The sequence below is a fragment of the Emydura macquarii genome, unplaced genomic scaffold (assembly GCF_026122565.2).
Source record: "Emydura macquarii macquarii isolate MOO-44397 ecotype Brisbane River unplaced genomic scaffold, CSIRO-AGI_Emac_v2 contig_1551, whole genome shotgun sequence".
Lineage (NCBI taxonomy): Eukaryota > Metazoa > Chordata > Testudines > Chelidae > Emydura > Emydura macquarii.
The window spans coordinates 12987923-13003482 of NW_027131688.1; the positions used below are offsets into that span (position 1 = coordinate 12987923).

Here is a 15560-nt window from a genome sequence, read left to right on the forward strand (position 1 = left end):
CTTTTAAATATTCTGTTGTGTAGGCATTTCCCGATGTATCTATTGTTTCTGAAAGATATGCAACCCCATCTTCTATTGTCACACAGGCACATATCACTGGATCATTGTGTACATTGCTCCATCCATCAAGTTTTAAACTGGCAAATTTTCCCTCAGTATTTCTTGCATACTGTTCAATTTCCTTCTCATACGCTGTATGTAGCAACCTTCCACCAATGTCTGCTCTACCAGGTGGGTGTAGCCTCGTCATAAGGGCTCAGCCATATCAGTGAAGTGTTTGTTGTTAACAATGTGAAAAGGAGAATTTGTGGCATAAATAAACCGAGCAATCTTTTCATATATAGTGTCTTTTTGGTGTTTGCTGGTCCTTACTACAAACCCATCCATGGTGGTGGTTTTACTGGATGATTGAAATTTTTTGCTTGCTACTGATACTTTCTTGTCTGAAATAGGTTTTAGTAGCAGCACTGCTGCTAAAAGTACCAATGGATGACTTTGAAGTTGTTGCAGATAGTCACAGTCAGTCTCTTATGCTTAAATGGAATCCTGAAACAAAATTAAAAAAATGATTTTGAATAGTTATTCTTCTCAGTTCTTCTCACTCTATTATTCAGTTAATCATTTACATTTTTTTCAGCAAGGGTGCAGATCTGATTCCAAATTCTCAAAAAAGCTAAGACTGATTCAGTTGTTCCACATTGTTCTTCAGACATATCCACATCTTCATCCACATAATTTTCTCCCAATAAGCAGTTTTCATTATGATGTTTCATTCTTGAAACTAGGCCCTGCATCTACTTCTTGCACTGCTTACGTTTGACATATTTTCTTTTTTTATCCAGGGAAGGAATTTCTTCAGAATATTCCCAGATAAGGTTTCTTATGTCCAGAAGCCATGACAGTTTTTCTGTAGCAGAAGTGTGGGAGAATATAGGAAGCTGTGTGTGTTCTGAATAAAGTCTTCCCTTTTTCTTTCCAGTCCACTGCACTGTTCCTTTCTACTCTGCCTCCATCCTTTGTCTCTGTCTTTTAAGACAGTGTCTTAACTAACTCCTCTGCCTTGCTTGGCCCAGCTCTACCACCACATAATCACAGAACAACAGCAATCCTATCGAGCCGGTGTCTTTCTTTGCATATGTGACTTTAGTCTGCTGAGAAACAGAAACTAAAAACCCAGAACTTTCGAGAAGCAAGAGCTGGTAGTTAGGCTGGACAGACTAGAGCCATTAATTCATTTTTATAAGATGGTAAGTGTAGGTTTAGCATGTTTGTAATGAGATTTAATTGCAACTAATTTTTCTAAACAAGAGAGAAATTTAGTATTTAATAGATGATTTTTTTAAAAAAATTAAAAAATTGGATTTTGATTTATTTTTTAAAAAAATCATTGATTTTTATCCCCCCTGAATCAAGATGGTATACTTTCTATAGCAATTGTGGCATGACCCTTTTTATGTGTAGTATTTTGTATATGCTTTTAAGACATCGATAACAGTATGTATAATGTGTGCTATAGCTACATTTATGGGAATAGTTTTTTAATTGACTATTGTGTTTAAATACATAATATTATGATAATGTAGTTTTAGCTATATTTCTTATTAAATAATAGAGAACAAAGATGCACTTTGACTACTGCATATCCAAATAAATTCAGTGTATTTTTACAAATGCATGTACTTATGCAATATTTCGTTCATAGGCAGCATATACATATATTTGAATGTGTTATCACTTTCAGATCAAATGTAAATACTTTGAGAATATAACAGCCATAGTGGGTCAAAACAGTAGTCTGTCTAGCCCAGCATCCTGTCTTCTGTCAGTGGCCAATGCTTCAGAGGAAATGAATAAAACAGACAATCATCGAGTGATCCATCCCCTGTCATTCACTCCCAGCTTCTGACAGTCAGAAGCTAAGGATATGTAGGGTATGGAGTTGCATCCTTGACCATCTTGGCTAATAGCCATTGATGGTCCTATTTTCCATGTACTTACCTAATTCTTTTTTTGGAGCCAGTTATAGTTTTGACCTTAATAACATCCCCTGGAAATTAGTTCCACAGGTTGACTATGCATTGTGTGAAGAAGTACTTCCTTTTGTTTGCTTTGAATCTGCTGCGTATTAATTTGATTGCGTGACCCCTGGTTCTTGTGTTCTTGTGAAGGAATAAATAACACTTCCTTATTCATTTTCTCCAAACCATTTGTGATTTTATAAACCTCTGTCATAGTCCTTTCCGTAGTCTCTTTTCCAAGATGAGAAGTCCCGGTCTTTTTAATCTCTCCTCATATTGAAGCTGTTCCATACCCTTAATCATTTTTGCTGCCCTTCTCTATCTTTTCTGAGATGGGGCGACCAATGCTGCATGCAGTATTCAGGGTATGGGTGTACTGTGGATTTATGTAGTGGCATTATGATATTTTCTACCTTATCTAGCCCTTTCCTAATGGTTCCTAATATTCTGTTAGCTTTTTGACTGCTGCTGCACATTGAGTGGCTTTTTTCAGAGAACTATCCATAATGACTCCAAGATCTTTCTTGAGTGGTATCAGCTTAGACCTTATCTCTATTTTGTATGTATAGTTGGAATTACATGCATTTCTTTGCATTTATCAACATTGAATTTTATCTGCCATTTTGTTGTCCAGACACCCAGTTTTGTGAGATCCCTTTGTAACTTTTCGCAGTCTATAAAGATAAGCTTTGGACTTACCTTGAGTAATTTTGTATTGTCTGCACATTTTGTCACTTCACTGTTTATTCCTTCCTCTCAGGCTGTGGGTGCTTGAGTGTGCATGTTTTGCTTCCAAAGGCATAAAGGGGGAGAAGTAATCTGGAAAGTTACCAGGAGTAATTTGTTACTTAGAGATATTTAATGATCTGCTGGAATAAAATGTTGCTGTCATCTTTAATACAGTATGGATCAGTTCCTTCATATTACCCCTTGAAAACAACACATATAAATGGAATGTTCTGCCAGTGTAGCATCCTCGTTTGGGCCTGGGGCACACTGTAGTTGGGAACTCTTTCCTGATCAGTTTTATGCTTAGCCTATCAATCATCAGATGGAATAGGACTTTGCAACTTTTTTTCTTTAGCATCATGACAGCTTGCACAGTCCAAATTGTGCAAAACTTCTGAACATGTAAAATTTGACTTGATCTGGGTGATTTAATGACTTCACAGTTACACTGGCAGGGATTAAAAGGGCAGGTTGGATGGCTAGGGTCTGAGAGTACAGAACAGTCAAGATAGACCAGTGAGTTTACTCTGTTTAAAAGTATAATCTTTGTTCTTTAGGTACAAGTATGCCTGGTTCTCTGCACCCACATAAGATTGAAAAAGGAAATATTAATAAAATTTGCCTACTGTATATATGAAATGTGAATTTCTAATACTTGTAATTTTATTTCCAAACAGATTTCTTCAAACATATCAAAGGCAATTTTCCTAATTGAAGTATAAATACACAGAAAGTTTGAAGTATTAAATAAATCTGGACCACAAAATAGACATTTGAGACATTAGTTTCTGTAAAAAAGTAACCAAAAGTCTCAGATGTTTATGGTAGTTAAAATAGTTTGAATGGTGGCTTCTGTCATACTTATTTTCACTACTAGTGTTTTGATGAAAACCACGGACACTAATATAGTGTAAACCCTTCTTCATGCATGGTTACAGCTTAAATATTTACAAAAATATACAAAGTACACTCAATTAGTAGTGAGGTCCTTTCTTAAATCAACAAAAGCAACAAGGCAGTTCAAAATTAAGGCTGATGTAGTTAACTCATTTTTTTTTTTGTATAGTGAGCAAAAGGACCAAAGTCAACCATAAATCTGAATTTCCCATCTTCATTTGTCTTACCTTAGTAGTATTGAAGTAACATTTTCTGTATTTAATAGTTTCTAGTAACACGTTTAAAGGTTACTTGTTTTGTAGAAATAGCTTAACAACAATATTCTTTTTTCCTTAGAACTGAAGGAACGAGTCATCATGGGAGCATTTTTAGACAAGCCAAAGATGGAGAAGCATAATGCCCAAGGGCAGGGTAATGGGCTGCGTTATGGGCTAAGTAGTATGCAAGGTTGGCGAGTTGAGATGGAGGATGCACATACAGCTGTTATTGGTTTGCCAAATGGACTTGATGGATGGTCATTTTTTGCTGTATATGATGGGCATGCTGGATCCCAGGTTGCCAAATACTGCTGTGAGCATTTATTAGATCACATCACAAGCAACCAGGATTTTAAAGGGTCTGATGGACCACCCTCTGTGGAAAGTGTAAAGAGTGGAATCAGAACAGGTTTTCTGCAAATTGATGAACATATGAGAGTAATTTCTGAGAAGAAACATGGTGCAGATAGAAGTGGGTCAACAGCGGTGGGTGTCATGATTTCTCCCCAACACACCTACTTCATCAACTGTGGAGACTCAAGAGGTTTACTTTGTAGAAACAGGAAGGTTCACTTCTTCACACAAGATCACAAACCAAGTAATCCACTGGAGAAAGAGCGTATACAGAATGCAGGTGGTTCCGTAATGATTCAACGTGTGAATGGCTCTCTTGCTGTGTCTAGAGCACTTGGGGACTTTGATTACAAATGTGTCCATGGGAAAGGCCCTACAGAGCAGCTTGTCTCACCTGAGCCTGAAGTTTATGAAATTGAGAGATCAGAAGAAGATGATCAGTTTATCATACTGGCTTGTGATGGTATCTGGGATGTTATGGGAAATGAAGAGCTCTGTGACTTTGTAAGATCCAGACTTGAAGTCACTGATGACCTTGAGAAAGTTTGCAATGAGATAGTCGACACCTGCTTGTACAAGGTAGCCAGAATTTTAAGAGGAGAAACCTATTATATTTTCAGTACAGTAGTAGGAGTTGCTCTTATCAACAAAATGAAAATAAATTTGTCAGTTAAGATCTATAGAGTTGCTGAAGTTTAGTTTCTTTATAATTTTGCACCAATAACTATTTGATACAATCATTCCACTATTGAGCCACTTACAAGAATGCTATTGGGGATATAATTAGGAGCAGCAAATAGTAAGTCAGGGCACATGGGTTTCAATAATGGGTCTCCTTATTTGGTCAGGAGTTTAAATCATGTAAAGAGATGATGTGCTGTATGGCAGATTGGTTAGCAGTTTTGAACAATGACCAAAGGAAATAAAACTGCCCTTTTTCTGCTTCCCAGTGTAAGAAAAAATGGATTTTAAAACATTTGTTGGAAATATCAGGTCTTATCTCACTTTTCGCATGGAGATTGAATTACTTGAGAACTGGTGGTATTGGTATGAGTGGAAAATTCAGTAACTGAGGAGAAATTTATCTATTTCTAAGATTAAAAAAAGGAAATGAAGAAAAAGCAGTTTTTATATCTTACAAAGAAGTAAATAAAGGGCACAAACAATTTTATTTTTTCCTTTTCTGTCTTTGGGAAATGTAATATTACTGGCTGAATCATGCCAAAACCATTGCAAAATGACTGAATTTTGATTTCTAAAATTAAGAACTTCCGTTAAGTGCTGAAATCTTTGATCTGATTTTTTAAATGTTCGTTACATAATTTTGTTTCTGCTTAAAAAAATCTTTTTTGGTACAGTTACTTACAAATTATTTCTTTGTTATAGCTTTTAGATGCCCAAGGGTCCAACTAATTATATCTGCTCAAGAAGACTGGCATAATTTTTACTTAACAAATATGCAATAAGTCAGAGTTTGTATGTTTCTGTAAACAAAGTGAAAGGTTTTTCTGTTGTTCAGTAGGACAGACTGAACATTAAGTTAAAATGTTGCAATTTGTTTTAACTTTCCCTAGACAAGCATTTAATCCTATTTATAAAACAACTTTGATATGCAAGTTGTAAATAAAGGCAAGAGAGCATCCTTAGTATTGGCACCATTTTCCAAAGCGGTATGAAACAATGACCATGTTAACTGTGTAATAGTTTTCTAGCGACAAGGTGGGTGAGAGAGCATCTTTTATTGGACCAACTTGTTTCGGTGAGGGAGACCGGAAAAAGCTCTGGAGTTTGAGGGCTTGTCTCTCTCACCAACAGAAGTTGGTCCAGTAAAAGTTATTACCTTACCCATCTTGTCTCGCTAATATCTTGGGACCAACACAGCTATGAGAACATGCATAAAATAGTTTTCTAACATTTTAAAAAGTTGAACTTCATACACTGTCAATTTTTCACTTATAATTTCAGCTGCGTTAATCTGGAAAATGTAAATACCACAGGACAGTACTGCTTTTCAATAGCTTGTGGTTTAGGCAACAGTCTTGCAAATAATTGCACCCATGCTTATCTTTACTCACCATGAGTAGTCTCTTTGGATTCTTTGGGACTGCTTCTGTTTAAAGTTCAGCATCTATGCAAATCTTTGCAGAATAGGGCTATTAACAATTGGAAAATCATTTGAATCAGATATTTAGTACTTTTTTCCTGCAAAGCATGGTTGTACAGTACTGCATTAAAGTATTTTCTTAAAGTTGTGCTTACTTTGCTCACTTGTATTCTAAAAGTTTGCCCAGTGAGGAATATTTCTATGTGCAAATGAAAATGTGTATGTCATATACACTAGTTCCTCTTAATGATTGGTCACTAGGCCTACTGTAAGGAACTGTCATATATAGAAAATGCACATTTGATACTAGCAATATTTTTAAATGTTGAAGTTGGTGATTTTTTTTGTTTTGCTTTATAAATGGCTTCAGATATCTTAAATGTTCCTATTTAAGCGTTTACTATATCTTCAACTTATTGTTTGGAGGGAAAGGTTACATAATAATAATTAAACAGGCTGGAAACACGTTTTATAAATCTCAATAATAAATCTCCCATATTGCTAATTTTGCAAATAATGTCAGCATTCAGCAAGACAGGAGTCATCAACTATAGGCTCATTGTAAACATCAATCATGAAAAATAGTTGATAAAGTGTATTTAAAAGCTTGTTTGTACTGAATGATAGTCAGTATGCAGACTTCTTGAACAGTGTTATTTGCAAATGATAGCATTTTTTGTTTCATGGTATGATGGAAGAAAGTGTTCTAATTTCATGGTTAGCAAAAAACATTTTAATCTGTAAACTGCTTTGATATGGACTTGGGATAAAATCCGAGTGTGTGTTACTCATTGGATACAGGATATTGTCTCAGCTGTTTTGTTTTGTTTTTTCCTCTCCACCAGGGAAGTCGAGACAACATGAGTGTGATTTTGATCTGTTTTCCAAATGCACCAAAGGTATTGCCGGAGGCGGTGAAGAGAGAGGCAGAGTTGGACAAGTACCTGGAAAGCAGAGTAGAAGGTGGATCATTTAAAAAAAAATAAGTAGCTTTGTTTCTAAACAGTCCCCCAAACAACTAAACTCTAGCACATCTAGGCTTTTTATTACACCTGTAAGTGCCCTTGGACATTTAGGCTACGTTTGGAGCTAGGAGGTGTGATTCTCAGCTTGCCTAGACGTGCTTGTTCTAGCACTCATTGAGCAGCGCTCTAAAAATAGTAGTGTAGCCGCTGTAGCATGGACTGCATTGAGCAGCAGCACAGGCGAGGCATGCCAAGTACAAAACCTCCTGGAGCCTGAGATACGTAGGTGGGACAGATAGCCCTTGCTGTCACTCACTGCTGCCCTTGTCTCTGTGGCAACAATACTGGTTGTTTGGTTTTTTTTTTTTTGGTTTTTTTTTTGAGCTAACACGAGTATGTTTAAATGAGCTGGGAATCACACCCTTAGCTCTTAAGTGTAGATGTAACCTGCATGTACATCTTTGAAAAAGGTACTCCTGTATTCCTTTGGATGTATGTTGTATGTCATGACAAAATACTAAAATAGAAATTTGCAGAAGCTTATGGCCCTGGAGATTCTATTTAGGGTGGCAAAGGAAAGTAATCTACTTATGCTCAAAGTTCTTGATGGGTCCAATTCTGATTTCTGGCATGTGTAATTAAGTGAAATCTGGCAGCATATTTATTAAGATGGTATTGTGAGTGCCATTTTTTGGTAAAGCTATGTACAGTTAAATGATTGGCCCTAATAAGTATGTTGTATGATAATTTAAGGGTCATAGCAATGTTACTGTTACCAAAATATGATATGCTAATATGTTTATATTTATGAGTACAAGCATATCAATATTTCTGCTCTAGCTAAAACTTAAACATTCATACTGAACTGAAACTGGGCATATAACATATCATTCTGCCAGTAGTGTTTTAAAAAGCAAATTATATTTAAATTTGTTTTAAATTTTAAAAGGGTAAGAGAAGGGGAACAGTTGTTTCAGGCACTTTGTGCCATATAACTAGAAATGTGTTGACTTAAAACATAATTTAATTTTTTTTGTAATCTGGACTACAGTGCCTTTGGGTATTAAAAACTGAAGCAGAGATTGGGGTTTCAGAAGTGGTTACCACAGATGTGCTCAAATCTCCTAACTATTACATTTCCTAAATATCTAAAACACTTACTTACTATACACATGCAGTTTAGTGCATAGATGAAATTAATATTTTTTTAAAATGGAAACACTTTGGAGGATATAGATTTTAATTACTCAGTTATGAATCTATCATGTTAATATGCAGACTAAAGATGCCTAATAACATGCATTGGCATGATATGCAGAGCTCTTACAGTTGTCATATCAATGTTTGATTATAGAAATGCCTCATGCACTTTTTTCCCTTTAACTGTGTGAAGCTAACAACAAAAATCTGTTTAATTTTGAAGATTTGACTTAAATTGAATATACACTGGTTTTAGAGTTTAAGGCTGTATCTCCTTTAACTGACCCTATTGGCCTATGCATATTACAGTAGATGGAATGGGAACATCACATCCAGATGTTGCTGAATGAAGAGTATTAGAACTGCATAAGGTTATGGTTTAGGGAACAATGATTTGTTTGATTGTTGAGTTTTTGTATTTTTAGAAATACCACATTTTAAGGGTAAAGTGAAACTTCGTGTGTGTGTGTGTGTGTGTGTGTGTCTAAATGTACATGATATAAAGCACTTTAATCTTAATTCAATGGAATAAAGTGTGGACACATTTAGAAAATACATTGCTGCTTCCACTTTAGAGTCCACACTTTATTTTAAAATTATTTTCCTTGGACTTAAACATCTATTCCCTTTGATAATGCACACAGAAATAGTATTTACACTTTTAAAAATAAGCAAAAGATGAACCTTATAGCAATTTATATCAACATTTCATAGTTTCTGAATTTACAGCCCTCACTAGCATGAGTGAAATTTGTAGGACTATATGTGAGAGAGGGAAGCTCAAGCCACAAAGGCACTTTATTACATTAAACTTAACCATATTTATGCAATTAAAATAAGATTGTTTCATGCTGGAAACATAATATACAGTATTGTTTACTGAAGGGGGACTAATATGGCCATTGCTGAAACTTCAACACTGTGCTGAATAATCTTACTGCTGTTATCTTGAAATGCCTTAGTAATAATGCCGTGCTTAAGATTTTAAAAGCTTCAGTTTCAGTTGAAGAAATTGGTAAATGTAAAGAAATTCTGAAAGCAGTTTTTACCAATCTGTAATGTCTAATTTAGAAAATTAAAATCCAATGAAATGGAAATTTTGTGAATGAGCACTGTAGTACATAGCAGTGATATAATAGAATATGCAGTTTGATACGCAAACATAGTCTAAGTAATGAGGTTAGTTTATATTTTAATGTACATTTTTTCTTGTTGACCAGTTACATAAAAGAATTTTTCTTCATCCCAAAATGTTCAGTAAAATCTTTCTATTTTCATATTAACGTTTGTTGAACTTACTGCTGTAAAGAAGAAGGCCCTGTATTGATAGCCATTTTGAACAACAAAAGGAAATAAAAAAAACCTGGCTGATGCAGGATGTTTTCTACTCTCCCCCTTATGCTGGACTATCCTTCACTCCCTTAACCTATTTTCTTGCATCAATGTTGAGACGTTTCTGAGTCTTGCATTTACAGCTGAAAATGTCTAACAGGAGGTGAAGTAAGCGTGGCAAAGCATCTTTGTGCCATCCCTTTCCAATAAATCAGTGTTGCTTCTAAAAGGTTTTGAGGACTTGTTGGCTGGAAAAGATTAATCAATCATTCCCAGATGTATTACTCTAGTTGCACTATTCCTCCAGTTACTGAGCTGGTTTGACTCTTTTTTTCTATTTTTAAATTAACATTCCTAAAGCTCTTTGCCTCATTCTTTAAAATAAATTTTGTATCATATACATACTTAACACAGTGACAGATCTGGTTATTAGATGTATATAATCCACAAAATTAACTGAAATGGATAGTTTTGAATTAACGGGCCATTTTCCAGCAAAACCTGAAACGTTCGATTTTAAGAATTTTATATGAAATTCCTATTCAAAATAGGAAATAAGTAGATACATTTTGTATTCTTTATTTTTAGTGTAAATACATTTTTCCACTGTCTTAAATGGTGAAAATGTTGACAGTTTAAAATAGGTTTAAGAGAAAGGGATGCAAGATGCATTGAAATAAAAGAGAATTTAATAATTAAAAAAAAACAAACGGATTGGTTCCATTTGTTGTCATCAGTGTTCTTTAAGACTGTTGTATCTATAGGTCTATCCAAGTATTAATGTATTCATTTAGTGGTGACTGTATGTTAAATGTACTGCAGCTTTAGGTTGTGAAACTGTCGTTTTAGGCAAACTATAAATCCCTTTATTTTTGTACAGCAGAACTTTAGCTTTAGAATGATGTAGAATATATTAGATGTTGAAGATTACACAATAAAGGAATTTGGCAAACCAAATCTGAGATCTTTGCTTTTTATTCAGATTAAAGAGTCTTAGAATTCTTTTTACTAAATGCTAGATGGTAAAATATGAATTTTGGCCATAGTTCTTGAGAAAGTGGCACATTTTGAGTTTTGAGATGTTTGCCTACAATGTGTGGTGTCACATGTTGGAATTCTTTCCTACCTTAAAATGTAGGATTAAACAGTTAATGATTTGTATGGCAAATTTTGAAACTTGGTTATTTTACTGCAAGTAAGGACATGTCAGTGTTTCCAGTGTAAATTACTTGCATAGAAGTTGGCTGCAAATTGGGCTAAAACTTTTTGCATAGAAGGTTGCAGCCCAGAAAACCTGTTCTGTGCACACAAATCATTTAATGAATTTGTACTGATTTTTGTTTAATAGGAAAGTATACTGGTTTTAGACACTCTAGTGTGCCTTTAACTCACCAATATGAGTTAAAAATGGTATATGATACATCTTGATTATTTTTTTCAGAATTTATAGTAAAAAGACAAGTTGCCAAAATAGTAAAATTGGAAGTGGGTAACTCCATGTGTTCAAACTAGTTTTTTCAGATAAATTTTGGAAAGATTTTACTACATGCAGAATACTTAACTGTGCATGCACATTATTGTACACATGCCATGACATCCTCTTGGAGATCAACAGCTCCAAGCTGTTGTTTATCTAATAAAATATCCTTCTTAAATAATGTCTTTGAAGGAGTTTCCAGTATATTGAGAAATTTATATACATTGAAATGTCGTGGGATAATTGACAGTTCTCATTTACCTTGTAACATTTTTAAATGGATTTCACAAAACTGGATGAGGCCTGATTTTTTTTTTCCCCAAAGGTGATAAGAACTTTCAGCTGCAGGTGTGAATGTTCAGCACTTCAGAAGATGAGGCTTAAGAATTTTAGCTATCTGTAACTTTATTCTTAACACACTGCTGTGGCTACTGTAGAGATTCTCTCATCTGATTAGGAAGTGGCTTGGGTCTGTTGTATGTAAAATCACCCACTGTTGAAATATCCCTTTGGTGAGTTAAGGATGGAGTTGTATTTAAACTCTGACATTCTTGACTCTTGGCAGTTTATGCATAATGATTTTTAATGTTTTTATGTTAATATTGTGCAACCTGGTATAACTATGTAAAGCATATTATAAACACAATATCTAACCTTGTTTCTTCAAAATATATTTTCTACCATGGCGATAATCATTTAACATCCATTCAAATAATAAAACGGACATTAAAACCCAGCTTTTGCACAGGATGTTTCATTGGCAAAAAAACAATAATTATGTTTTAGTGAAGCCTGTTTAGAACTACCTACTTTGTTTACCTATTAAGATACCTTTTATGTAATATACTAATCAAAATGATGATTGAAATTTTGGAAGTATAGAACTATGTGAAGAACAGATCTTTGTTGGTATTTTTGATCAAATGCACAACAGCTTTTTACAGGATATACTGGCTTTTTTGTTATGGCACCAAAGATTACACACAGTGTCCAACATGGTAAATGCTATCTTTTAAAATGTTAAACTTCCTTTTGATAAAACTGAGTGTTTCAATCTTTTCAAGTTAAATTTGGACTGCACTTACAAAAAAAGTACTTCTGATTCCCAGAGATCATAAAGAAGCAGGGTGAAGGAGTACCAGACTTAGTCCACGTGATGCGTACGTTAGCAACTGAGAGCATCCCAAACCTCCCGCCAGGGGGTGAATTGGCAAGCAAGTGAGTCTCTGTTAGTGTAAATGTGCTTTTGGTCTAAATTAAGAGACTTTTTGTAAGGCCACTCTTAAAAATAAATACATTAATAAAAATAAAGTTTATGGGTACCAAAGGGCATTGTCCATTCTCAACTAACATTTTTTTTACATTTTGGTCTGTTTTAAGTTTGGAAAGAAATTAATGCAGAAGACCACGATTGACTGTGGTTGATAGTTTCTAAAATGAAAAATATGTGAATGTCAAACTAGTTGCAGAAAGAATGGACTGCTTTTAAGGGTGGCCTCTGTTGTAGCTTTAAAATGTTTACTGCTTTTACTTCTACTTTTTAAAATGTAAGGGAAATGTAATGCATATAATGGTTCATTTTGAAATGTAGTTTATGTACTTGCCAGTGATTACCTGATGCATTTAATGCTTCACTTGGCAGCTTTCTTTGCTTTTGCTTTTTTTGTTAAATTTATACCTATTTTCTAGAATTATAAATTTTTACCTTCAGGATTCTCTCCTGTGTGTTCATGAGCGCGCATGTGGGTGTATGTATATGTGTAATAATTTTGGAAACCAATAGTTATGGCTCATTGGTTTTGTTTTAAAGAAATATCTGAAATACCTGAAATCTACTGTGTAACTGAGCATATACTTGTTTACTCTGAGGTGCAGGCATTTGGCTAGCTACTGAACAAATGCAATAATAGCTTAGGGCCCAGATTCAAGAAACCATTCCCTGTACAGGGACAGCACTTAAAGCATCTGCTCAAGTCACAGTGAAGTCAGTGGGATTTAAAAATGTGCTTAACTTTTAAATGTGTTCTTAAGTAAGTTACTGAACTGGGCCTTAATGTAACTCAAATTGAAAATCTATCTATTTGAAAATTGTCTACTTGTAACATGTGAGATAATTACGTCTGAAAGGATAGAGAGAGAGATCTGTTTTTCAGTTTGTGCGTGGAATATCACTTTTTGATAGTCAGTTTTGCTGTTTCCCTTGTCTACGTGAGACTTTTCAAACAGGAAGAGGGGGAAGAAGACGACATTAATTTTTTTAAAAAGCGAAAAATGTTATGGTAAATCCACACATTTTTCAAGGGAAATCAGGGATATTGGAAGTACCTGAAACGACTTATAAAACTTTTATAAAAATTGAGTAGATATCAAAACGATAATATCCATTTAAGATGGAGTTCTGAAAAAGTCCTTGGTGTGATTTGGTGTGTTGCACTGCCATTTTCTTTTAAAGGAAATATTTTCCTCAATTTTTTTATTATGAAACATTTTTAGAATGTGGATAATTTAGAATATTTTACTGATTAAATGTCAGGTTTATTATATGATTGCATAGCTAGCTGCTTTCTCTTTGAAAATACATTTGACAAGCAGAGAAACTTTTCAAAGACAGCATTATTATTAGGACATTTTTATCATGCTGAAGTTAATTATTAAAATTGGAAGCAAAAAGTTTGATTTAAAAAGGTAGGGCTGAAATTTTTTACAATGGAGTCCAACAACACCCTAAAACAGTATTACTTTCTCTTCAAAAATTGAACATCTTTTAGAACTCTAGACAGTAGGATGTTTGGAAATGAACAGGCAATTGATGCAGACTGTTACCCATGGCCATATAATCGATCCCTTTAATTCTACCTTATTTACACTGCCCACAGGTTACTAGGTGATTCTTGGAAGTGGATGTGCTGACTAGGACCTTTCTCATTCCCTTGTCCCTTTTTGCTTTTTTCCATCTACCATGGATCTCCCCTGCTTATTTCTCACCCAAAGCCCCTCATTCCAAAACTAGATGCACCAGCCTGCAACCCTGCTAGCTACCCAACATAGCTCCTCCAAGATTTTGGCCCCTTTCAATTTTACCTTATTTCCTGCACTACCCCTGAACAATATGCCTGGAGTCAGTAATAAGTCAATTCATATTTAAGTTTTTGGTTTTTTTTAAATTAAAACGGCTCATTATGTGTGTAGCCAGGACTGCAATCATAGGAAACAGAAAGAGAAGGCTACATTCTGTCACTTTCAGGCATGAAGATGTGTGCAGAGCACTTATCCATCTGACCCTATAATATAGAGTAAGAACCAAGGCATTCTTCAGCTTTGTCCCACCATCCCCTATTCAATCCCCTGCCCTTAAACACCTCCTTTCCCCGAAAACTGCCACCCAGAAGAAAAAAGTCTTCCCAGACTCTTAATTGTCCTTAGACCTTCATTCTCCCAGCTCTTGCTTGCTAAGGAAGGCAAGCTGTCCTCTTTCCACTAGCATGTCACTGTTTTTAGTATTGTTGCTCTAATTGTTGCTAGTATTGTTTGCTCAAGCCTTTTGGGAGAGATTATAAGAATTAAAAGTTCAAATATGAACAAAACGTATATTTTCAATACACTATAAACTCATTTGCTGATTTTTACCAAACTCTCCAGGAATGCATCTTTATTAGGGGTGAGATGTGCTATTCCAAACTTCCATTTTCAGTTAAGATTGGTTTCTTTTGGAGGATAATTGTAAAAGGGAATTGAAAATTAGGCATGTAGTGGGAAGCTGCTGCTGTTCCATAAAAAAGAAATACCCTAACAAGATATACAATATTAACTAATTTAAACCAAACCAAGAACACAGCTTTCATTAAGGCGCGCACAGAAAAAATGTATTCAGAAAATACAGATACAGTGCTCTCTTGTGAAAAATATTATCTTTGTACATCAATGGTGTATTATTCACTGCCACCATATCCAGCAAGCACCCAAATGCATGTTGTTTATGCTGCTCACCACTCTGTAACCTCCTTGTTTTATTACTTCAGAGACAAAATGTGGGCATGCCCCTGACATACATCAGGAGCAGATAGTCTAATTTAAAAGTCTCATATGCAAATATGTAATTTTCCATTCTGTTGGCAAAACCCTTAGTGGAGTGTAGTTTTTTAAACTACCTGTTCCTTAATCCAAAAGAGAGCACTGCATAAACTGTATGGAAACATAAACTTTACTTGCAACAAACTTAAGTTATAT

At 34.8% G+C, this 15560-nt stretch overlaps 1 protein-coding gene across 4 annotated transcripts in view; it reads left to right on the forward strand.

Annotated features, from left to right (window-relative positions):
- Positions 1 to 15560, forward strand: part of PPM1A (protein phosphatase, Mg2+/Mn2+ dependent 1A) — a 74624-nt gene that overhangs the window by 47793 nt on the left and 11271 nt on the right. For all 4 annotated transcript variants that reach the window (XM_067554898.1, XM_067554897.1, XM_067554896.1 and 1 more), the window contains 3 exons: positions 3981 to 4834; positions 7205 to 7322; positions 12443 to 12551. In XM_067554898.1, coding sequence (XP_067410999.1) covers positions 4001 to 4834; positions 7205 to 7322; positions 12443 to 12551 — 1061 coding nt within the window. In that variant the 5' untranslated portion in view covers positions 3981 to 4000. The remainder of the gene's footprint in view (positions 1 to 3980; positions 4835 to 7204; positions 7323 to 12442; positions 12552 to 15560) is intronic.